General features: G+C 39.5%; 1 protein-coding gene across 1 annotated transcript; it reads left to right on the forward strand.

Annotated features, from left to right (window-relative positions):
- The first annotated feature begins 6,831 nt into the window (after positions 1 to 6,831).
- LOC139464352 (sodium-dependent dopamine transporter-like) lies at positions 6,832 to 25,878 on the forward strand. Its single transcript, XM_071245881.1, has 13 exons — positions 6,832 to 6,946; positions 7,727 to 7,858; positions 8,367 to 8,631; positions 10,137 to 10,269; positions 10,556 to 10,690; positions 11,251 to 11,354; positions 12,000 to 12,124; positions 16,908 to 17,020; positions 17,553 to 17,681; positions 22,890 to 22,989; positions 23,660 to 23,760; positions 25,290 to 25,460; positions 25,768 to 25,878. The coding sequence occupies exons 1-13, from the start codon at positions 6,832 to 6,834 to the stop codon at positions 25,876 to 25,878; spliced, it is 1,734 nt and encodes a 577-aa protein (XP_071101982.1).
- Positions 25,879 to 27,041: the final 1,163 nt, after the last annotated feature.

A 27,041-nucleotide genomic window follows, 5' to 3' on the forward strand; every position in this document is an offset into this window, starting at 1 on the left:
ATGATAGAGAGATAGATAGAAAGAGAGGGGGAAGAGGAGAGAGAGAGAGAGAGAGAGAGAGAGAGAGAGAGAGTGGGTGAGTGAGTAGGATTTTACGCCGCTTTAAGCAGAAATGGGCTTCACACATTGTACCCATGTCGGGAATCGAACCCTGGTCTTCGGCGTGACGAGCGAACGTTTTAACCACTAGGCTACCCAACCGCCACTAAGTCAATGTTTTCCTACAGGTTACGTCCCAAATACATACGTCCCAACGCAGGTCGTAGGATGTATAATCATGTTAAAGCAACTGTAACATACGATTATGGCAAGAAAATTATTGAGTATTTTGATAGTTCATGTGGGGTAAGACAAGGTTGTACTCTTAGTCCAGTACTGTTTTCTTTGTTTATCAACGAATTAGTTATATGTTTGGAAAGTAAATTCCAGGATGGTGTTTTTATCTCAGAGGAAATGATAAATATAATTGCCCTGTTGTTTGCCGACGATTTAATACTTGTTGCAGACAGTGTATTAAAATTACAAAAGCGTCTTGATGAATTATATTTATACTCTGATAAATGGGGTATGGACATTAATACTGAAAAGAGTAAAATTATTGTGTTTAAAATGGGAGGACCCTTGTCAAAAAATGAGAAATGGTATTATAACGGTTAACGCGTATAAATATTTGGGACTTGTTTTCACTCCCAAATTAATTTGGACTAAGGCCTGTAAAACTTTATGTGAGCAAGCAAGCAAAGCACTTTGGTCAGTTAAATCGTTAATAAGACGTTATGACATTTCGGTTACGGAAGCATTCTTTATATTTGATAAAAAAAATTGTTCCGATATTAATGTATGGTGCTGAGATTTGGGGATACCAAAACTGGAATACGATTGAAATTGTTCACCGCAAATTTTGTAATTTTTTACTTCACACAGGCTACAGAACTGCAAATGCAGAAGCCTATGGTGAATGTGGTAGGTATCCACTTCATACTATTTATTATGTAAAATGCATTAAATATTGGTTTAAGATTTTGCAAATGAGTCCAAACAGATATCCATACCAGTGTTATAAAATGTTATTATCCATTGCTGATAGAAAACGTCCTAACTGGGCATCGCATATCAGACTTTTGCTAAGTCATTATGGTTTTGGGGATGTATGGGCTGCACAAGGCGTTGGCAATGCAGAATTATTTGTACATATGTTCAGCGAAAGAGTTAAAGATTGTTCGTTTCAAGATTGGCATGCATCTCTAGGCAGCAAGACCCTCTCATTCTATAAACTGCATAAATCTAATATCGTTTGTGAAAAATATTTATCAAATATTAAGCATTGTGAATATAGAAGGCTAATAACCAAATTTAGATGTGGACAGAATACTCTTGGTATTCAACTTATACGTAGGGGTGTTGCTAATATTGAGGAGGATGCCGTCTTATGTAAACACTGTCATGTAATTGAGGATGAACTTCATGTTATATACAACTGTCCTCTTTATGCAAGTCGGCGGGAAATGTATATCCCAAAGACAGTTAATCATAATTATTTTTGTTTAGAAAGACTCTGTCAAGTATCCAACAACGATGCAATGATACATTTTGCAAAATTTCTAATGTACGTGTTCTCACACACAAAAAAGTATCAATTAGGTATCTCTTAGATAAATAAAATGTAAATGTATTTTGTACAATGGGTCAAATGGCCAAATAAATCTGTCTGTCTGGTTTGGGGTTCGATCCCTTGCCGCGTCATACTAAAAGGCGTTAAAAGATGGTACGTGTTGTTACCCTGCTTTGTGCTCGGCATATAAAGCCTAAAGCAAAAAATGAAGATTGTCATACTTTTACTTTTAGATGTCCAGCTAGAATCAATAGAATCAGCGATTCGCCCAGGTCATGTCATCGGGCGGTAAATGTCCAGAAGTACATCACTTCTGGCTTTCCTTCACCTTCCAGCTGACACTCTGTGTTATAACTGAAATGCTATTCAAAGGGTTTAGCTTAAACAGTCACTGATCACTGCCTTTAATTGGAATAACTGAATTACTTTTATTAAAAATATATGCAACTTGGGCCTGAGTGATTTTTTTTATTATCATTATTATTATTATTTAAGGATTAAAATACCTAAATGAAGCGACGAGGGTATTGGTGATCAGTCAGGCTAGTTAGGCTCATCATCAGTTCAGGGTCCTTGCCTCCTCTACACGCAGCCCAGACAGCAAATAGGATTTCTCCCAGGAAGCGCTGGCTCGTCGAAACCATCCAAAATTTGCGGAAAATGTGGAAGGGCTGTTTTCATGCTAGCAAACTCAGCTACCCTTCCAATATAAGACAACAGATAGGGAGGTACCAAACCTAAGGCACAGAGAACAAAGGGTCGGACAACGGGCCTATTCCAAAGATTTTTTTATTTTTCAAGACAATTTTTCGAAGACGGTAATAATAGGAACGAGTCCCACTCCATCTTGTCGCTTAAAATACTCTGTAAGTGTAAACGGTGGGCATCCACTGGTAATGTGTTGGCCAGCCTCATTAAATTCCTTGCATTATGTACATTTCATATTTACATTTTGATGCAAAATCACACATTGACTGGACCTGAGCAGCAAAGAGAAAGCCTTCTGTTCACTTTTCAGGACTCTGCAGGATTGCAAAACTAGATACAGTGGTCGTTCAGATAGCCTTTCCTTTTAAAACTGAGTCTGTTTCGATTTGATGTGGCACTTTGCTTGGTTGACACTCATATCTGTACCGTTTAGCAGTACAGAACCATCAACGAAATCAACATTGACATTGGATCATTTGCCACATACTTGGCTCGTTTAAAGGAAGTGTGGAATACCTTCTTTTCATCATGTTTCTTGACATGCTTCACAGGTGCATCATCAGGCAAATAAATGTGTACAAAAATGCACTATGTAATTATATCATGAAGAGCTTCCACGTTAATCAAACCACGCACTCCCATGATCTTTGGTAAATATAGGCGCTTGAGGGACGAGCGAGGGTAGTGGGGGTCTATTGTCTGACATTATTCTTCGTGTGAGGGTGTCAAGACCCTGAACTTCTTGTTTCGTCCAATCAACAACACCCAAAGAATACGAAGGGACGGGTATGGCAAACGTATTTGCGGCTTTGCCTTTTTTGCGAGCGTTGAGCTCTGAACTGCAGATTTTCTTATGTCTATGTTTGTATCCTGCTAGAAGATTTTCCTTGATATGAGCATTCTGAAGTTTGTTTGTCCCTTACCTGCATCCCTAAGTATGTATAGCCAATACTCTTCCCCCAAGTAAACTGACTGATCATCACTATTCTATTTTGCCACGTTTCAGATGAAGAATGGACATGCCAATGTCATTAGAAAAGGACTCGACAAGGAGAATCTGTCTTTAAAGAGTGGAGAATCTGTCTTTAAAGAGTGGAGTCTCCTTTGGCAAAAAGTTCATAGTCAGTGTGGGCCAGGTTTACCTTTGACACATATAGTCTGGGACATACTGACACATTTCATTTCTACGTGCGATCTCATAGTGCAGCGAAAAAAGTATACCGTGAGTGTGAATAAACTAACTGCAAAAATGTCATACTCACCTGACTAATGATTTATATAATTAGGGTGTTTGAAAAGGGTTGGGGAGCGAGGAAGAGAGAGAGACGGTTATACATTGAGAGAAAAGGAGAAACCAGGACAACTTAAGGAAGACGAAAGACTGGTAACGCATATAAAGGCCAGCGAAGAAAGGTGTGATAGTGTAATAATCCTTCCCGAGGGGCTGAACCTTGTATTATATGGACTGAACATAACACTCACTATCTCGAATTCCGGTGCGACCAAGGTACGTCTCCAACCAATTCTCTTTTAACTGGCGATGGTTGATCCATTCATATATTATTTCCTGCTATTTTGCATTATCACGCCTAATGGAATCTCTTTCGGCTGAGTGAATGAGTATGGTTTTACGCCGCTTTTAGCAATATTCCAGCAATATCACGGCGGGGGACACCAAAAAAATGTGCTTCACACATTGTACCCATGTCGGGAATCGAACCCGGGTCTTCAGCGTGACGAGCGAACGCTGTAACGACAAAGCAACCAGACCGCCTTATTTCGGCGGATGATCGAGACTGTTTTTTCTCTGGCGTTGACGTTTTATATTTACGTTCTTACCTCGGTATCATAAACTATTATTAGCATTAATCCCTACATACCTGACTGATGTCACATTCATGAGGTATTGGTGTTTCAGGTATCTGGGCCTCGAATATTCCCAAAGTGTATTTGCGTTCAGCAACATATACTCTGTGTATTCAGCATTGATATATAATAGTGGGTGAGTTGGGTTAACGCCGCTTTTAACAGTATGACAGTCGGTGAGGCAGCTGAATGTGGGAGGAAAGCCTGAAGTGAGGTCTCAGATGTTTACCACTTCGGTAAAACCCACGAGCACGGGTATGGTGCTGACAAACCTAGAAACATAATCGGGGTGAACTGGGATTCGACCCCACAATCATAGGTGCCTGGCGTGCCGAAGGGACGCAACTCTGCACAGCGAATCGCGGCGCCTTAGACGACTGGGTCACCAGTGCCCCCTGATATATAGTAGCCTTTTTCTATTATATAATATTATATTGAGCTAACATATTGCTTTGCCATGTTCTTTGCTTTTGTATAGCACATTGCCAATGTAATATTCATGTATATGTTTTATATACCAGTGTTTGAATTCTATCCTTATCCAAAAGTGTAGGCTGTGAACCACCTATGAAAGTACCATCAATCTGTATCTGGATTAGCTGATAACTTATCATTTATTTTTTCTATATGCTTGACTGGGAGACCAGGGTCTAACTGATAACATGTTCACTAAAGGTCAGTGTTCCAAATACGATGCCCTAGCCTGTAACGGATCTTGGAACTCTTTAAAAAGGTCAATCTTTAGTTATAGTTTGACTCCTTGTTGTTAGGTCTCATTTTTTATGTTCTTTCACTCTGGTACCATGAGACATTTGTTTCCTCTTAGATATGCAAGTCATCCATTATCACATTGCCAGCATGTCAATTTCTATCGACATTTAAGCTTGCCATGAAGTGTTACTGTCATTTTCTCATTAACATTTATAACCATATTCATCACCCCAACATCACAAGCCGATTGGAGCATATTCTCACCACCACATATACTCCTTCCAATTTTTCTTGCTCAGTTGTTCATGATCACACAATCTTATTACGTTTAAACACAAAAGTCTTTTCCAAAAGTAACCAGCCACTTACATGTATAACTGGAAGTGAAAATATTTATTTATCGTAAAACCATTTCCGGTATTGTGATACCGCTAACTATATCGAACATCCCATCAATGACATGATGATCAGAGTTAATGAGTTGGGTTTAACGCCGCTGTTAAATGTATTCCGGGTGTAAGCGTGTCGGCTTAATGTGGGAGGAAAGCCCGAAGTGATGCATGTCTTACACGTTTACCACTTTTCGTTTACCGGAGCCCGGGCCTGGTGCTGACAAGCCTAAAAATACATAGGGGCGATCAGGGATTCGAACCTTCAATCATAGGTCCCGAGCGTGCCCATAAGAGGCAACTCTGCCCAGCATATTGCGGTGCCTTTGACGATTGTGCCACCTATGACCCTCCATGATGCTCAGAAACAAAGTTGTCTTCATCATTATATAACTGACGTTATAGCGAACCGATTCTTACATGATAGTGACAGTTCCATATATATCAAGGGAGCCTACAAGAAGCCAACTACTGATCTTACCGCTTGACACATCTGTGTTACTTTTGCCTTCACTTTTGATTGTGAGTCAGTATATGTTCTTTGTTCCAGTTTGATCATTTGATAATGAATCGTAAAGCAACTTAACTGCAAAAAAGATACAAAACAAAATCAGTTTAATCACTCAACGAGAAATATTTTCTATGGCAATAAGTGTCCTCTCTCGGGCTTGATCTGTGTTGGTGAAACACAGCAAACATTATAAACCTGAATCAGTCAACACAGATGTGGTATTAATAACAATGGACCTCTCTGTTTATTTTCATTATTTCAATAGTCATTATCATGATATGGGAATCCTGACAAAACGGTTGCCACCCGTCCAACATTCCAACACTCAGTCGACGAGACAGGCGTTACAAGTCTGTTGACAGTCTTTCAGAGTGAGTTAAGTGTGTGATGCTGTCATTGGTAGAGTGCACAAGTTGAACAAGAGGAAAGTGATTTGCAACAAGCCCATTCATTCAGCTTTCATCTGACTGCCCTGCATGAAAAGTTTGCAGTTGTTCCTACTGACAAAGCTTCAAACAACAAGAATTTTATGTAAGCGTCACTACATTAATAATTGTTTGATACAGGAATAAGTGCAAGCGTGTTTGATGAGTGCCACCTGGTGGGCGGAATACGCTCACTTTTTCTCGAACACCTGGTACCATCACTATTTGATAGTGATTCATAAACACATACTCATGATATGGTCGGAACAATTGCCTCTACTGCCTCTACTGCATATGGAAATAATTTTGACACTTTTATAATTATTATTTTTTATTGTCCTAGAGTTTGATTTGATTTAATTACGTTCTTGACAAATGTACGATTCCAAAGATGTATAAGTATATGGTGACCAAAAGGAAATAGAAATAGTATCAAATATTAAAAGCTGCAACAATGAAAAGGGACAGTTCGTATCATACTATGCGATATATTCAAAATGTAGCAAGTAACTTAAACCGATGATATTTTAAATGCGCTTTATCGCTCATAAACTCACTATTATTGTGACCTAGAGCTGGATGCTATTGTGTTTCAGTATAGACACAACCATGGTTCATGAACAATGGCGCAGTCAACTGGATTACCTCATCACTATTTTGGGATTCGGCGTTGGGTCGGGGGCATTCGTCAAGTTCCCTTTCTACTGCATGCGAAATGGAGGAGGTATGCCCAACCCAAATGATACATTCACATTTGTTTCTTCGTGAGAATAATAATATGAACAATTATAATCTTTTAGGCAAATGTCTACGCCTCTTTCAATGCAAGTCACTTTAGCTTCAGAACTAAACATGGTTAGATACAATCGGCTACAGACTGTAAATGACAGACAGACAGATATTTTATGTTCGTCTCTCCGCTGTACATAACAAAAAAACATGCATACAATAGGGGTTTATAAATAAAAATAATAATAGAGCTCCACGCATATTATATAGGTTTGTGCAATATCAGCCCGGGCTTCAAACTTGTAATAATAAATAATTATACACATACATGTACATATAAAACCTGGTGTCAGATCCTTTTGGTGGTGCTTCACATGCTAATGGCAATACCAGAATCGTACAATGAACATGGTTTGAACCCTTTCATTCACTCCCGTAGTCGACCCCGTGTTTGTGATAACTAGATGTAATGCATAGACACGCGGGCATAATAGGCATATCATTTGGGGTTTTTATTGACCGAATAATCTATCTTATTACCCACGTGGTGAAAATACAGGTGGTAAGATACCATAGAAAGTGCCCTCGTTTCGTAAAACTGGTATCAAACGAGAATGATTGTGGTATTCTCTATATATCTCAGAGGGAGTAATAAGATATTCGTTCGAGAAATGCATAGGGCTTATCTATGTTTAAAATGTGTACAAGGAACTCAATTACATGGTCACGCAATGGCAATCTTTGAAATAATGAGGTATTTATGTTTGTTGACAAGGAGCGTTCCTGATACTGTTCATGTTCTTCACAATAATTGGAACCATCCCCTGCGTATTTCTGGAAATGACCATCGGACAGTTATCTCAGAGTGGACCCATTAAAGTCTGGAATATGTGTCCTGCTTTCAAAGGTAACAAATGAAACATGTCCTTGTGACCATAGGGATGCAAGTTTAAGAGGAGAATGTTATACTAGTTGCAAGAGGGTAAGAGATAAACTTAGTAGGTTGGTTTCAATGGGGGAGGAGGGAGGGGGAACCACGACAAATGTGAAAAGTGAAACCTACCCTTCTTTGAAAGTGTAAAGTTCACAAAGGAACAGTCGTCAATGGTGACGCTGTTATCCAGTGAACGCGTGTTTCAGTGAAGAAGTGAAGGTCGAATACCTCCAAAACTTTCCTCCAACGTTGAGCTGACTCACAATGGCATAACAGACTATATGTGGTAACATCACGCTGAACCAGTTAGCTTACCGACACAGTTTTTGATACAGTGAGTGAGTATGGTTTTACACCGTTTTAGTAATATTCCAGCAGTAACGCGGCGGGGGACACCAGATTTTGATGTAGAAGACTGAAAACGTTTAGTATATCAGTATGACTCGCCCTGTACTTATCCTGATATTTACTACTATTGCAGGTATAGGCAGTGGCGGTGTTGTTGTTACGTGGATATTCGTATGCTACTACAACGTCAATTTCTCATGGTTTATTTACTACTTCTACAACTCCTTCACCCCCAACCTGCCCTGGGACCACTGCGACAACGCATGGAACACCCCGTCATGCATACACAACAAGAACGTGTCAGTTGTGTCTAATGATACAACGTCTAATAGAACAGACGCTGGATACTCAATCAACGGAACAGTCCGAGGGATGACAGCTGCCGAAGAATTTTGGAAGTACGTTTATGAATACTTAAATATACACAAATTATGTACCAATTGTATCAGGATTACTGTGGTCACCACAACACTGCATGTTCTTAAATTGATATCTTGTATGTGTCTTTAATCTGATATTAGTGTCTAATGCTTTACATCATTTTATTGAAAAGACAACTTGTACGAGGGCTGGCTGAAAAGTTCTAAGGCCAACTGTGAAAGACCCGTACCAAGTCGATGGTTTTCATTTATTTCTCCACATAGTCCCCTTCCATGTTTACACACATTTGCCAGCGATGCTGCAAGGTCTTGATGCCGGTCAAGAAAACCTACCGTCTCAGTAGGTCAGCATAATATCTTCCATTGATAGTCTGGCCTTTTTCAAGATAGTTAATCAGCAGAATACCCTTAGAATCCCAAAAGACTGAAGCCATCACCTTTCCAGCAGAAGGAACCGACTTGGCTTTTGGGGAGGCTGGTGATTCCGGATGCTTCCATTGTTTAGACTGAAGTTTGGTTTCTGGTTGAAAGTGACGAATCCCGGTCTCATCCATGGTTACAAATCGGGCCAAAAAATCATCGGGATCTGCTTCAAAACGGCATAAATTGTCACGGGACGTCAGGAATCTGACACGTTTCTGATCCGCTGTCAAGAGCTTTGGCACCTATCTTGCAGAAACTTTTGTCATTCCCAACTCGTTGGTGATAATGTGCTCAACTCTCTCATGAGAGATGCCCACACCACTAGCAATATGCTGAGTGGTCAATCGTTGATCAGCCATCCCCATGTCATGCACCCGGGTAATGCTTTCCGGAATGGTTGCTGTTGAAGGCCTTCCTGGACGCAGGTCATCGTCAAGGCTCTCTCTGCCACGCTTGAATTCCGCAACCCCCTTCTTTACAGTGGAAAAGGAAGGGACATCATCCCCTAAAGTGGAGACCATGTCAGCATGTATCTGTGTTGGAGTTAGCTCTTTCAGTTGCATTTACTTGATGACTGCCCTATAGCCAGTTTTGTCCATTTCTGGTGATTTCAATGGGTAGGTTCACAAGATGGTCTGGTACAAAGACAATAATAACACAACAGTAGCAGTTCTTATGTCTATGTTTCATTAAATGATTGTACTTGTTGGTGGCAAAAGTTTGTTTCAATCCGATTGAGATATCCCACTTAGGCTTAGAACTGTTCAGCCAGCCCTCGTATGTGTCTACTATATATTCCGCGTTCTCAGCTCAAGTGATAATGGATCTTTAAGCACCTTACTCGTGTTTCGCACCAAAGTGGCATACGCGCTCACTTAAGTCCGTTCTGATTTTTATCATTGGTTTCTCAGCACTAAACTGTTGCTCATTTCTCCAAAGCTTTAAGCGATTAAGACCTCAATAACTGCGGGCTATCCTCACCCATTAAGCTGACATGGCCTGGTGTCACTGAACCATTGTTCGAAGCGCTGTCACATCCACCTCCATCTCCCTCTCTTTCTCAATATATGCCGTAGAAATAAGGTTGTTCCCTTCTCCAGATTACAAATGCTGGGACAGAGTGAGGGCCTTGAAAGTCTTGGAGGTCTCAGATGGCATCTTGTTGCATGTCTGGCCGTCAGCACAGTGATCTTATTTCTTTGGATATTTCAAGGACTAAAAGTGTCAGGGAAGGTAAGATGTAAAGTTATTTTCATAAAATGTATGACATGACAGCGACTACGACTGAAAATAGAGATAGAAATGGCATAACGTGGATATAATATCTCCGATATAAATTTCACAAGTCCTTCTACTCTTTTACACATTTTACATGAGTTTTTTTAATAAATTAAGAATTCCCGCTTTCATAGGCGACCTTCAATTTACATTAAAACAATCAGATCACGAGATCACAATGAATGTTAACGTTGTTTAACATAGTCGTTACTCATTAACACCCTCACTTTTTTTCTACCAGCTTGTCTACATCACCGTGGGTGTCCCCTACATCCTCATCTTGGTCTTCCTCATCCGGGGATGTCTACTTCCGGGGTCAGCGGAAGGCATATACTACTACGTCTATCCCAAGTTTGACAAGCTTACAGACCCTACAGTGAGCATAAATCTGTTTACATTGCAATGACATCTTTGTTGAACAGTTTTTGTATTGTCGTCATTGTTATGTTATTTCGTAATTATCACAGTGTGTGTTTGTTTGTTTGTTGTTAAACGCAACACTCAGCAATATGCCAGATACATGACGGCGGGGTCTGTAAATTATCGATTCTGGAACAGACAATCTAGGGATTGACATCATGAGCATCGATCCACGTAATTGGGATACGATGACATGCATCAACCAAGTCAACGAGCCTGACCACCCGATCCCGTTAGTCGCCTCTTATACGAAAAGCAGCGTCGCCTTTTACGGCAGCCATGGGTTGCTGAAGACTTATTCCAACCGGGATCTTCACGGATCTTCAGAATTGTGTATTGCAATTGTTTTTCAATAAAAAGGAAGAATAGTATATTACATGAGACTGCCTTCACGTGAGCAAACTTTATTGTACTTTTTCAAATGTCTGTAAATGCAATGTTCAACAGTTACCATTAAATCATAGCTTATGTTTCTGGCTAGCATTGTCCATACACGGCACGTTGCTGTGGTTTTAGGTGTGGATTCAGTCGTGTAGCTACGCCCTGTTTTCCATGGGTATAGCCATGGGGTGCATCGTCACTATGTCTGGACACAACAGAATGGACAACAACTGCTTCAGGTATAATTTTGACAATCAGTTTTAATAGAAATGCTCCAATTGTTGTATCACTACAAGATAAAATGTATATAAGAAACTATGTTTAAGGCAGTACGACACTGTATTATAAAAAAGCGATGTATGATAGAACTCGATGCAATGTAACCTGTCTCTTTATTGAACACACGGTTGTTTATTTCCATCCTAGCATGCATGACAGAATTAAACGCGAACTGTTAAGACATTGTGGGAAGCTGTTCTGGGTAGCCTGTCGACTTGGAACAAGGAAACATCGATAATAGCTATATAATAGCTGTAAATGTGCGAGTGTTGTCATTTCCATCAATATATTTACTTGTATATGAGATGCGTTGGAAGTATGTAGCACAGCTACTTCATAAAGAAATATTGAATACGTCACACCACCCAACCGTTGATGTAACTATCGGAGATATTCTGAATAACGTAGTTTACACAACTCAATGTTCAATCTATAGTTCGTCCATGCCTATCGCAGATTGGAAACCACTGGTGTTTTCCACCATGTTACAAAGACGTCACTGCCCGGTTCTAATGATTATCCCGATTGTCGCTAAATGCTTTCACATTGAATCTTTTTTTAACCACTTTTAGCATTGCACATTGCATATTTCTTGTTTCTTCAAGGGATGCAATAATAATTTGTCTGATTGATTCACTCTCCAACGTCTTCTTCGGCTTTGCTTTCTTCTCTATCGTTGGCCACGTGGCCTTCCAACGTGGATTAACTGTGGAAGCGTTTCAATCATCTGGTAAGGAACATATTCATCATTAGGAAATCGTATCTATTGCTTATGCCTATGTATATTTTTTACAATAAATTATGGGTACAGGTGGCTCAGTCGTCTAAGGCTCTGCGTACCAGGAACCTATGATCGTGATAGGCTTCAAGGTTTGCCAGCAGGATCCTTGTGCTCGTGGTTTTCACCACAGTGGTGATCGTCTAAGTCAGCATCAGTTACTTGACAGATCAAGATGGCAACATGCTTAAGTGATTTGGACAATTTAACATACATGTACATATAATAAAGCATTGAAATGTACAATCTATCTAGACAGATGTTTGAAAGTGGATATATGTTTTGGTGATAACGTTTTACGTAATTGACGCGTATCTGGCCAGATATAATAATTCCCTGGGATATAAAGGAGTCAATGGCGACCATCTAAAACGATAGTGAAACTCGTCTCCAAAAGCACATGAATTTGGTCTACATGGACATGTTTTGACATGAAGTGCGACATCTTAAAGTCGGTAATTGTTTTTTTCGAAATAAAGGTATTTTTTCACATTTTGGTATTTTTTTAAGGTTTCGTTAACATAAACCTGTTGAGTGTGATAAAATATGTTTTCGCCATTTGTGAATGAAGCGATCTTTCGGCCTTTGTAATCCGCCATGAGCAAATAGATGGGTTTATGAATATTTCTGACAATCTGACATAATTCAGTATTTGGCTTACTGTCTATCCATTTATACGATGTTTCATTTTCATCACAATCTAGTATCATATAATATAAAATATGACATAACTTAAGATTCGTTACTTTTTTCCAGAAGGAAATCGTCTGTTTAAATACCTTAATTTTGACGGGTTCCCTGTCAAGTTCCCCTTAAACCATAAAATGGGTGGTGAATTCCTTGAAATTTTGTTTAGAGTTGCAGTTGCATGTTCTCTATTATTTCTACATTTCCAAATCTCCATAAATTCGGAGCAGTAGAGAAGAATTGGTACCACCATCACAACAAAAATCCTCAATCTAATGGTAGTATAACATTTCATGCTATTTTTATTAGACAGTATATTGCTTTTGTCGCGTTTGCAGGAAATGATCCTTCACACAACACATATGTTCTATTTCCGTTAAGATTTATGCATAGGTATGCATAATTAACAAGTACTAGTATCTTCCCCCAGAGACAAAGTATTGACTTGGTGGATTTGGCTGGACCCCCCCAAAGATTATTATTTAGGTGTTTGAGATTTTACCAGCGACCATTTTAAGCAACATTTATTAAAGGAATCTAATGATTTTTTCAACCCAGATGGTGTGTATTAGAAAGGTCTGTGTCGCCTGCATAGAGTAATACTATACATTGTAACCACATTGAAAGTCAGTACTATCTCTGTGTGGGTTTCAATGTGGTTAAGTTAATGACAGGATGTAATGTAACTGAAATACTGTTAATACAGGCGTAAAATCGAACTCAATCACACACTTCTGACGGGTTGGTAGGGAATTGTAAGAATTCGTCGCGATTGTGATGTTGTGGACAACACGTGTGATGGTTGGACGGTTCGTACACGTCTTAAGCCTCTGCGCAGCCCAATTCGATTTCATATGAAATTCAGATTATTGCATTGACAACCTCCATTACATCCAACATTATAAAGAATTAATCTTGTTCTAAGGCTATCAACATATTCTTCCTGGTTTAATAAAATAAATAAACTATAAGTTAATGTGTCATTTACAAATCCTGGTTTTTTATCTTTGTATGTAAACAGCGATAAGGTCATAGAGCAGCTCAGAGTTAAAAAACACGATGGCATCTGTGTGCGTCATTAATAAATTTGTGAACGTTTTACCAAATTTAGAAGTAGAACGTAGAAAAAAGACTACTGCGGTACCAAACGGCTCAAACACAGGGTATATCAAACCATGTACCCATCGAGATAGGTTGACAATTTACATTTTATTTGGCATCCATGGTAAAACCGATGCACACTAATATTTTAGCTTCATTTATGACAGCTTTCTGACGACGTCCATGCTATTATCATACCCACAACATCTTTCTAAAGTCTACGTGTCACGGTTTCAGGTGACAGTTATTGCACATAGATTCAAGACATGTATGTATGCATGCGTCGCATTGTCCGTCCGTGTGTAGACATTTACACATTCAGAGCATAGCATGACAAATAATGTATTCCCGTACGTAGTTCGATGAGGTTCGACTGTCAAATGCAAGGGTATTGTTTCAGAAAACCCTAATGTATAGTTTGGGCTGGTGACTGCTTTACCTAAGAACTGATTTTTGGTAGTATTTTAATCTCGAGTCAAAAAGGATTATTGCAAATGAATCCAAAAATATATAGATTGTAGAATATGTTTTTTAATTTGAAGTTTACACGATGTACGGCTTTTCCATTGGAAGAGAGGCTGGTCAACTAACTGTGAAACCGATGTTCATAAGCGTAATAAAGATACAATTTGACGTTCATACGTCTTTCACGCGAATGTATTTTTTAAATGCCGTAACCACTGACGGACTACATTCCTGGGAACCCCCTGAACATTTCCTTGCACGAATACATACAAAAGCGTTCTTTCTGATCATATCGACCCGTTAATCTTGAACTCAACGTTTCAGCATACATTGAGAAACGTCAAGGAGCTTGACTCCAATATCATTCATAAATATCCTCGCTACGACTTATTCCAGTGAACAAAACGTAGAAATGGACATCCTCTATCGTAGTATCGACTCGATCTGTGTCTAGACTGACAGTTACAGTCAACAGCGATCTATTAAGTTACCTCAGTATCTATTTATCTTCATAATCACCTTTCAATAATCGACAACTGATCAATGATGACTAACACATGTAACCGCCATAGGTTCATTAACAACTTCGGAAATCTTTTCACGTTTATCGTGTCGGCTATGTCAACGTCTTGTATTTGAGACGGACATACTGAGGTAGTTAACATACCTTTCTCATCGAATGATGATAGTTTTTTTAATACATTTCTTGTAAACAAACTACAACAGATGTTCCTGTAAAGCAAGTTATGCATACATATGCTCATGTCACCTCTTTTGGGGAGAGCGGTCGGGTAGCCTAGTGGTTAAAGCGTTCGCTCAGTTTACTCACACAAAGTGAAAGTCACTTCTTGAATAAAGTGTGTCTTTCTTTTGTAATAACAATTGCATTTAAATCAATTAACGTTTACACTGAAATAAGTGGAATTTAAAAAAAAAAGTTTTTGTAACGTCGATTTACCCCCAAACGAGAATAGAAGTCCCACGTTTGTATTTCAGTTTTGAAATCACCAGAAATTACGCATTCTTTTCTTATTAACTGATGTTATATTTGGGATAACACTTTCTTAGTAAAGTACAGATTCTAGTACTTTTTTGGGTTGAGTCCCGTCCGGGGTTCGAACCCACACCTGCCAGGGTGAGGCACCTAATCGCCAGCACACAAAGTCAGCGATCTAACCCACTCAGCCACCGAGGCTTCCAGAAACATGAAAGTCCGACAACTGGTAGTCTAGATCACGTACTTTGAGTACCCCCCTGACAAGTGTAAATTGGCACGGCTCCCATGGCCGAAAGCTATGAATACACAATGCCATTTAGAAAGTGGTCAAATGTAACTAATGTTATATTTGGGATAACACTTTCTTAGTAAAGTACAGATTCTAGTACTTTTTGGGGTTGAATCCCGTCTGTGTGCTGGCGATTAGGTGCCTCACCCTGGCAGGTGTGGGTTCGAATCCCTAACGGGACTCAACCCAAAAAAGTACTAGAATCTGTACTTTACTAAGAAAGCGTTATCCCAAATATAACATTAGTTACATTTGACCACTTTCTAAATGGCATTGTGTATTCATTTTCTTATTAAGCCGTGACACCTCCATGGTAACTCTTATCACTATACCAGTCAGAACAAACGCCTATATTGGACATACATCTCATGAATATACACAATTCTAAAATACATAAAATGTCAACGAGAATAACCCATTCCATTGGGCGTAAAAGACAAAATAGCGATGAAAATTATATGAAAGGATCACTGAAAATCAGTGATGACACCAGGTGTCGCGAAAAGAGTAAAGTTGTCCTGACATACCGACAGCGGTACGAAACGAACATCCCAAAGAAAGGTATGAAAAGAAACCAACATCAACCAATTATGATGTCAGGACCTGAGATTTTCCACTGACAACCGAAGCAAGTCTCTGGGAGGATCTAACTGTGCCTTGCAGTAGTTTTGATATAATAACGTTACACATGAGCACTGTTTGTCTGTGCATTATGTGCATTGAGATTGTAGGCCGTAGTGGGATGAGACTTTGGCGTTCTCGCCATCCGTGTTGCCGTCATACAAGCTTAAGCTCCAATCATGTCCAATGATCATTGAGCTTCGTTTATGCCTTATCTTTGCATAGTGCATCCGGTTTCACAGAAACAACTGACGGACGTTTGTTGCTACGTTTGGCTTTATGGGTACCTTCCACGCCCAACAGTCATTGTTAAGCAAAATCATGCTCAGAGAGACATGGCCTAGGCAATCTGGCTCGTGGAGATGAAAATCATGGTTCAGTGTTCAAGTCTGAACTAGATTGGTTTCACGAAATAATATTCTCCCACTGTGTCTGTTGTTGTTCAAATAATTCACTGTAACAGAGTATCAATAAGACTGAACTTATGATATGTCCGTTTCTTTAAGAACTAAGTAACATATCACTTTTTGTATCGAACTTAGATGTATAAATTGTATTTCCTGCAATACTTTCAGGGTTTGACCTTGCCTTTATCGTCTACCCTGAGGTCGTGTCTGCTCTCCCTCTGTCCCAGCTATGGTCTGTGCTGACATTTTGTACGTTGCTGTCGTTGGCTATCGATTCTATGGTGAAGTTCCAATTCTCTCAGAATCAATAAATAGTTTATCAAAATGAACCTATAAATTTGTTTTGATTATTGGAGTAATTTTAATAACGTAAATATTATTAATACGATCTAGTCATTATCATACAATATGGTGTGAATGAACGATATATCATACGCTGAGACCATATGGGTGTAACTCAGATACGTCATTTTCTCGAATACTAAAGTACGCTCGAATACTAAAGCGACAGACCCGTGACAAATCTGGGATAGAATAGGTCTTCAGCAACCCATGCTTGCCGTTAAAGGCGACTATGCTTGTCGTAAGAGGCGACTAACGGGATCGGGTGGTCAGGCTCGCTGACTTGGTTGATGCATGTCATCGATCCCAACTGCGTGGGTAGATGTGCATGATATCAATCACTGGATTGTCTGGTCCAGACTCGATTATTTACAGACCGCCATCATATAGCTGGAATATTGCTGAGTGCGGCGTTAAACAACAAACCAACAACCAACACTGGCTGTTATTGCAACATGTGTATCTGTGCAGGTGCCAGGTGTTGAAATAGTCGTCGCTGCCTTGGAGGATATGTTTCCGCGGTTAATGAAGCGACACTGGCTCACCATCGGTGCTGTGCTCCTCAGTCTCTTCCTGTTTGGTCTGATATATACGTCACAGGTAACGGTTAAGACACGTGACTGGTCTGGTTGATATTGCACAGGAAACATGTGCGTTTAGTCAGATATGTATTCAACAGGTATAAGTTACCAAGTAAACAAGTAAATGCAACATCATCATGAAAAGCACGTGATTACGCCTGTAATGCAATTAAGTGCTTAAAAATGCATCCGAAACAGTATCTCAATGAACTCTGGTGGGATTACAATGAGCCATTGAACTACGCAACTGTACGGAAAAATTATATATATACTGAACCGCAAAAGAAACGTAACCATGGATAGATATATGAGAAACCATATTTGTCAAAATACTGTAAACATACTTTGAGACATGGTAAAAAAATGAAACTTGGTGTCAAATGTTCTTAAAGTGAAACACAACACTAGTCTCTGAGAAAATGGCATCACAAGTCAGTATTCCTCGTCTGTCTGCCCTGTGCATTGAAGACTGCTGTGCAACGTCATTCAGCCGTCTTTAACTCACGTCCCACGGGTTCTCAATGGGATTTAAATCGGGACTGATGGCAGGCCACTGCATGGTTCTGATGCCATTCTGCTGGAGGAAGACTCTTGTTGCTCTCGCAGTGTGGGCACGGGCGTTATCATGCTGAAACTCAAGGTTGCGGCGACGTGCCAAATGAGGTGGGGCGTGTAGTCTCAACAATATTCCGAGATGCTGTGACACCATTGCCTCTGGAAGACCACAGGGCCGACCCTCTGTGCAAGACCAATTCCACCCCACACCATGATGGTCGGACCACCCCACGAATCTCTCTCAACAATATAAGCATCCGAATAACGTTCTTAACGGCGTCGCCAGACTCCATCTCTCCCTCTCTCTCTCTCTGTCATCTGCTGTTGAGATACAGCAAGGACTCTTCTCCACTGCTGGTGGCGCCAATGCTGGTGCTGTGGTGCCAATGGAAGATGGTCCCGGCGATGAAGTGGTGTCAGAATGACGTGATGACAATGGAGGTCTCTGCTCGTCAATCGTCGACGCACGGTGTCCGCACTAATTTGTCGCTGGTGTGTCCCCATGGTCTGTTGGACAGTTTCCGCAGCAGTAACAAAGCGATCTTGAAGGTGACGATCCTGACGTGGGGTGGTTACCCTTGGCCTTCAACTACGTGGTCAGTTATCTGTAGTGTTGGTGGTCTGGTACCGTTGCTTGAGCCTGTATGTGGTCCTTACGTGGATTTGAAATGCATTGGCCGGGCGGTTTGTCCAGCTTGCAATCGTCCAAGGGCTTGGTGTCGCTGATTTCTTGTCAATCGTGGCATGTGGTAGCAATTCAATAACGAATGAATGTTATCCGATCTGGGTGGATTTTTATAGGGCAAGAAATGGGCAAACGCATGTGCATTTCAATTTGCACGGAACTCACGTGCTTCGGATTACCATGGCCGTTGCCGTGATGCGATTGGTTTTATTGTCATCTGCTTTGTTTTTTTATCATCATATTTCATTTTTCCGTAAAGGGAATGTTAAATTTTAGAAACTTTGACAAAAATTATCTACATATTTAAATGACAACTTTTCATCAATGTCACTTGCGTAACGTTTCTTTTGCGGGTCAGTATATGTATGTTAAATGTTTTGAGGAAGTAACTATATTTAGATGCTAGTGTCATGTGATACTTCCGGAATACCGTGGACAGATGTGGATTAATCTGTAATGTTCTTGTGACGCTGGGGCATTGTGCGGAAATTTCCAGTAGCTAGTTAGACTGTTAATAAAGGGTCAAGAGCGTGCCTCTCGTCCATCTCACACATTTGATTACAAGAACATCGGCTTTCGTGTGACGATCCCTCATCACCCCGGGTTCATTGCTTTGGCCTTTCTTGTAAACTTTACCACTGACCACTGACGAATATATTATTATCAATGACTTTTGCTATCACCACTGTATTTTTGTATTTCATAATGACCAGTGACCATACTGCCATTGCCATTGAATATTGTACTACCACTCTTATGCAGCAATTTGTATTGATTTTTAAACCAAGTGAATTTGTGATACATTTGCTGACTGTCGGTTGGTTGTTGTTTCACTCTAAATTCTTTTATGTACAGATTTCTGGGTTAACATTATGTTTCAATTTGTGAATCGACATGTAACAGAAATTAGGTGCTTGTATATATATATACCTTATTTTTCAAAATTATCGGATAAACATCTTATTATCTAATATTGTGTAAAGCCAACAATCACTGTGGTGTTTAGTGTATAGGAATTTGTTTGCCACCTTTCAACGAAACAAGTGTCTGAACTTATAAAATCTGCATTGGTCGAACTGGCCAAACATTACAATCTAGACATCATAATCATACTTTGGCTTTGATTGTAGAAAAAACTGATGTTTGTTACCAAGTGTGTTCAGAGGAAAGGCTCTGCACATATAGATAGAAATACTGAAAAAAGTTTTGCATGCCTGTGAATTGGTTCCTAAAGCTTACAGGCAAAGGTTTGGACCTGCTAAGAAAAGGGATGGTTCTATTGTTGTCGAGTTTGCACGAGAGAAGGTTGGTTGGTTTGTTGCTTTACGCTGCACTCAGCAATATTCCAGCTACATAACGGCGGGGTCTGTAAATAATCGAGTCTGGACCAGACAGTCCAGTGACTGATATCCCAGGCAATTGGGATCGATGACATGCTTTAACTAAGTCAGCGAGTCTGACTACCCGATCCCGTTAGTCACCTCTTACTACGAGCATGGTGACGCTGTTTCTTAAACTGACTCTTATCCAATACCAAGAACCGGTGACTGCTTTGACAGAATCGGTGGTCAAGCCAAGTACGTCGGAAAATTTGACGTTTTGGAGGGGTATTGGCAGATTCTACTGACTGAGCATGCCAAGAGGGTATCAGCTTTTTTCACTCCAGATGGACTTTACCAATACAAAGTGATGCCATTCGGACTCAAGAACGCTCCAGCCACCTTCCAGGGTATCATCAATGACATTACATCCAATCTTGAGGGTGTCAAAGATTACCTTGACGATATCATCCATCATTCCATGGATTCTAATGAACAATTGAAGAGGAACCCTGCCTTCCTCATGAGACTCACTAAAGCCAAGTTGACTGTTAGTTTAGTGAAAAGTGAATTTGCACAGGCACATATACCAGTTTTAGGTCATATCATAGGTCAAGGTCAGGTACAGCAAGCAAGGGTGTTTCAAAATTTCAAGTTCCCCAAACCAACGGGGAACTTGTGATATATCTGGATATGGCTGGTTACTACAGTAAATTTTGTCAAGATTTCTCACACATGGTAGCCTCTCTCACCAATATGTGGGGCAAAAAGGTGAAATGTGTTTTGGACAGCCATTGCCATGCTGCTATTGAGAAGATTAAAGCCATTCTCATGTATTTTCCTGTTCTCAAGCAGCAAACTTTGAAAAATCTTATAATTTGGCATTAGATCCTAGTGACATTCGTGTTGGAGCTGTCCTATTAAAGGAAGATTCATCAGTCTTTGATCGTCCTGCTTGTTATCATTCACGAACATTGGGGAAATTATTCCACCATTGCTCTAGTGTTAGTTTTGCAACAATTTTAGGTGTACTACTTTTCTTACTATTATTGTGGACACTGATCACAATCCACTTACTTTTCTTCATAATATGAAGAACCAAAGACAACGTCTGATGCGCTAGAGCATGTTTTTTGCAAGAATTTGATTTCGGCATCAAGCATATCAAAGGTAAAGACTACATTATTGCTGCTGTTTTGTCTCGAGCTGGTTGAATGTTATCAGTTCTGACTACACACATGATTTGCATTATTGTAACCATTTCTCATAATTATTATGTATACTGTTTATGAGTATGTACTGTACTTTGCAGTTGTTGTGCTTTTGTGCTCATTATGTTCAAACCTTCTTTCCCCAAAAGGGGAAGTGTGATGTGGTAGTGTATTTTATTGTTGAACAATTATTGTATCTGAGTTACATTGTTTCTGTTGAGATTCGGAAGACGTTCATTGCATCGTGTTGGGTCAATGAATAGTTGACAGGAATGTAGTAATGTTTAGAGCAGTTTTGAGAAGGCTACTATATTTGGATGCTTGTGTAGCGTGTAACCTTCTGTAACACCGTGGACTGATGTGGATTATTCTGTAATGTTTTTATGCCGCTAGACGGACTAGGGCATTCTGTAGAAATTTCCAGTAGCTTGTCTGACGGTACATAAGGGGCCAAGTGCGTGTCTCTCGTATCTCTCACACATTTTATTACATCGAGGCCAGCTTTCATGTGAAGATCCCTCATCACACAAGATTCTCAGCCTTGGCCTTTCTCTGAAGCTTTATGCCTGTCGTGGCTAGATGGAATATTATATCATCACTGACTTTTGCTACCACCACTGTATTTTTGTATTTGATAATGGCCACTGCCATCATATTATATATTGCCATTGAATATTGTACTACCAATCTAATGTTTACTGCCATTGTAATCACTGTGCAGTAATTTGTGGTGAATTGTAAGCTCAGTGATTATAAATATTTTTGTTGATTGTTGATCACTTGTTTGTTTGTTGGTTTCACATTGAGTTCTTTTTGGGTTAACATATTCTTAACATATTTTTCAATTTGGGAATCGACACGGAACAGTATTTGCGCTTTCAATTGTTTTGACTTTTAGAAGAACATATTAATGTGATTAATATGGTTTGTACATATTCGAATAGATTGTTCTTTTCACCACTTTAATAACGTATATATGAAGGTACATTACCAATTCCGGTCTCCTGTACATAACCTTGAGTAAACTAAAGACATCTGCAGCTGAGGAAAAAGTTATTAAAATTATGGAAGTAAAAGATATTTCAATTGGAACCAGTGAGTTTGTTCAATGAGAGTTTGTAATCTGAAACATATACAACTTATAACATATAGAAGAATAACCAACTATCAATGATTGAGTGCGGCATAATCCTGACCAATCGCTAAACTCCATTTAGCTTCGCCTCACATTAAGAGATAGAGATCATATCCTCACAAAGATAATCTACTGTAGTGATCTTTGTGACGTAATGTTGTCAGTTTGTGATGTCATATAATGTTTTTCTCAACAATGCTACAGTATGATGTTTGAAAATTTCACAGGTTAAGTTATTTTTGGATTTCACAGAAGTACACGTGTAGGAATATCAGGTATTTATGACACCCGATTTTTCAACGCTATTGTATAATCTACACAGGGTGGGATATTCGTGGTGACGCTGGTTGACTGGTACACCTTCTTCCCATCAACGGCTGTGTTTGGCATCCTGGAGTGCATCGCTGTTGGCTGGTGTTATGGTAAGAATACAGGGGCCTATTGAAAGAGGTCATTCACAAATCATTTCATTTTACTTAAATTGAGTATTGTGACACGGATGTGAAAATTAACATTCCTAAGCCTTTGACGTTTTAAAGTGACACACGGGTCAACTGCAATGTTTACAATTTCTGCACTTCAGCCAAATGCTGATTTTCACAAATACGTGATATCATTTAGTATTGACTATCATTCAAACTTCAGGTATGAAATAAATATGTGGCAGAACCCTTTCCATAAGACATATCTGCTAAAATCAGATTCAATCACTGTCAAACAGCGGAGATTGCAGATGTTAGTGAAAAGATGAGTGTGTCTTGATCCACTGGTGGAACGCTTCACAAACACATGCAAGGGGAAGGCAAATGTTTACCTGAAACTGAATACGGGAGCATATATTAAAAAAAGGGAACTGCACCAGGCATCATTTTTGCCATTGATGCCTCAAATTATGAAATGACCTCCACACGTCTACTGTAAAATGTTTTGAAAGGCCTTGCATGTTGTAATCTAGTAGCTATACAATGTCAACCTAAATAAATGAGCATGCTATCTGTGCTTGTGCTATGTGTTAATTACGTCCGAAAAGGGAATACTTGTAAGTGTATAGACAATTAAAGTGAATGGTAATTCATGATGGCTTACTTCCAGGAACAAAGAGGCTTCAGGATGACGTCCGTGCGATGTGGGGAAAGGCAATACCTCGAGTCATGGTCATAAGTCTCAAGTTTGTGTGTCCTCTATTTCTAGTTGTAAGTCAGTCATGGCCACAGAAGTTTCGATGCTCATGGCATACTCCTGGATATAATTAAGCATCATACAGTACTGCTGATTTAAAACATATTGAATATTGAACGATCTTGGTGAAACAGCCTTCAAAAGATATTTCAGTGTTTAAAGTTCACTTATCAACAGTGTTGAAGGAAAGCCCCAAATAACACAGATTCTATACCTTGACCACTTTTTTCAAACCTTGAAGCGCAAAGAAAGCGCTAGTAGGCCAAATAATAACATATGAACAAAGCATTTCCTCATCGCACATTGAGCTTTAACACCGTGATAAAACCGAAACACTCTTCAAAGCTTTGCTCAAACAACACAGTCGTTGTTTGTTGATTATTCAGCAACGTACCCGAAACTCATGTTACAATGAATCCGATCTTGGAAACGCCCTCAAACTCACATATGACACCGTCTAGATCTTATACGGGCAATGAGTGTGTAGCGATAATTGAGATTCAGAATTTGTTTTCAGATAAACAAATATCAATTGACAACCAGGACAACAATAAATACTTGTGTGTGAGTCATCATCAGATAGTGAATTTGACTTCTTTGCACTCATTCACCCCATGTCCCTGAAACCTGATCATCTTCTTGAGGACAAAACTAACTCTTTTAGTGGTTAAATCACTTTATATTACTCACTGTTTCAATAGCTTGTCCTCTGATCTCCAAACGGATGAATGAATGGTGTCAAACGTTGCAGTCACCAATATTCCAGCAATATCCTTTGGCAAATATATTGTATGAATCTGAACCAGGCACAAGCAAATTGTTAAGATAAACCCTGTCCACACCTTCGATGAATACAAAACCAATCTTATGGTGGTGACACACGACCCTTAGCTTAGTAGGCTCTTATAACATGCATGAGCTGGTGGTGACCTGTTCGGTCATACTCTCCTTCACCCTATCGTTATGTTTTTTTGCTGTTTTTTACAGCGGCTATATTTCAGCACGTTTGCGGGAATATGTAAATAACTTATACAAATCATGCATTCATGTACTATGAGTAACGCACTACGTCGTCGGTTTATGATGCCATGCAATCAACCAACCCCAATCCATGTAGCTACTCTGACGACAAACAAAGGCTGCTGGACGCCACTTCTATGCTATAATCCGCAAAGGGTTCGATCCTCCTGCATAAGATAGAGCTGCAGTAATTCCCTTACATACTTACGGGAAGATGCAATGCTGATCTACAGTAATTCCCTGATATATACTTACGGGAAGGTACAATGCTGATCTATAGTAATTCCCTGACATATACTTATATAATTACGGGAAGGTACAATGCTGATCTTCAGTAATTCCCTGATATATACTTACCGGAAGGTACAATGCTGATCTATAGTAATTCCCTGATATATACTTACGGATGGTACAATGCTAAAGGGGAGAGAAATATATGGAGACAATATTCTCAATTCTGTTGTCAAGTACGAGGAGCAGAAGAGGCTCGTGTTTATAACATATATTCAAACTGTTGTACCAGGTGATCTGCTGCTACTCCCTGTACTCCTACCGACCCCCGAAGTACCATGACTACATCTACCCCACCTGGGCAACAGCTGTTGGATGGCTCATATCCTTTTCGTCACTCCTGCCGTTACCGACTGTTTTCATCTGGACGGTTTACAACACACAAGGGGCAACCCTGAAAGAGGTACTCACCACATTAACACTCGACTCTGTGCTAAAACTTGAAACGACACCGCATTTAGTGTATCCTACGAGTTGTATTACTCACGTGTATTAATGCCAATAATGCCATTGTATTTAAGCATTGTTTAAATTATCAAATAAATCTATGTCAAGAACAATGAGTGATTTATGCACAATAAATAAGAAATTATCATAATTAGCACATAGTCCGCTTTCCTGGATGATCATGTGTTTGTTAACTAGTAAAAAAAAGGTGTTTTGGGGACTATTTAATGAATGTGCCTTCATCCACCATTGGCAAATTTCAGAAAATGAAGAAAACTCTTGAACCGAATGAATATTGGAGTCGATCGCCGCCAGAGGAAGAATTCACTGAAGTTTTACAACCAATGGTAGAACATGAGAACAACTCCGTCTAATGGACAAGGATCCCGTAATCAACAGCTTGTTCCTGGTACAACTAAAACAAGATCCCCATTTTAGAAATATTTAAGCTCCGTCTACATGCACCATGTTTGCTCCTGAGCCATGTGCCTCCTGGGCCAAATGTTTTTTACGGATTTTCGCCGGGGACGGGTGCTCCCACTCGGCGAGGGGACAGCCGGCGCGGGAACACCCGTCCCGGCTTGGGTCCAATCACTCAGCCGAGCGCCCGTCCGATCGCTAGGAACCTCGCCAGTTCGGCTTTGGTCAAGCTGAAAGAGTTAAAATTTGACGGCACGTCGGCATTATCAGGCGAAAAGATCACGGTTTAGCTAAAATTCTTCAAAATAATATTTCATACTGGTAAGACTTCAGAAGAATGGTTGGTTAAATGGGGTGTAATTAAGCCAATTTATAAGAAGGGTATGCCTTTGTTACCAAACAACTACAAACCACTTTTATTAACACTTGTAAGATGCTTGTGTAATTTTTTTACTTTTCTTGTTGACAATATATTCACTACTTTCAGTTTATCCAATAGTCCAACTAAACCAAACTAAACTAAACTAAACTAAACTATGCAAACATGCCGTAAGCAAATATACACAATACCAAAGTATACAAACTGGGTGATCAACGAAAAATGTTTTCACAAGTTGTGAAATGCTATTACTACAGACTGACTTAGTTTGAAAACATTTTCCCCATCTGCCACTTTTTTTTCACATTTACATAACAGCATGCCTTGATCTATTCCCTTGTGTTGTCTTGTGAATCTTATATGCACACGGGGTATTAGTTATCTTAGGTACTATTTCATTATGTAGCATATTAGTATCTACTTTTTATTTTTCACAGAGATTATTCTTTTGTTTCTAGGAAATAGTGTTGCAATCCTTTTTTTTATATTCCATTGCAGCTGTTTTTCTTTCAGATTGCAGTTGTGACTCGGTGATCATCTCTATTCATTTTCAGATTTCAGTTATCAACATCTTTCGAAACTTCTGTGACTTTTTATAGTCGTTGCACATCTTCTTCACATGTTTTTGTGATCTTTATTTGGATTTTTTCATCCTTCCACTCGACTGCATCATACTCTTTCATCATGAATCTTGAAGAAGAGGAGATGAAAAGTTTGTTGACTATATTTACAAAGATG

Source organism: Haliotis cracherodii, unplaced genomic scaffold (assembly GCF_022045235.1).
Source record: "Haliotis cracherodii isolate W230 unplaced genomic scaffold, xgHalCrac1.p SCAF_17, whole genome shotgun sequence".
In the NCBI taxonomy this organism is placed as follows: domain Eukaryota; kingdom Metazoa; phylum Mollusca; class Gastropoda; order Lepetellida; family Haliotidae; genus Haliotis; species Haliotis cracherodii.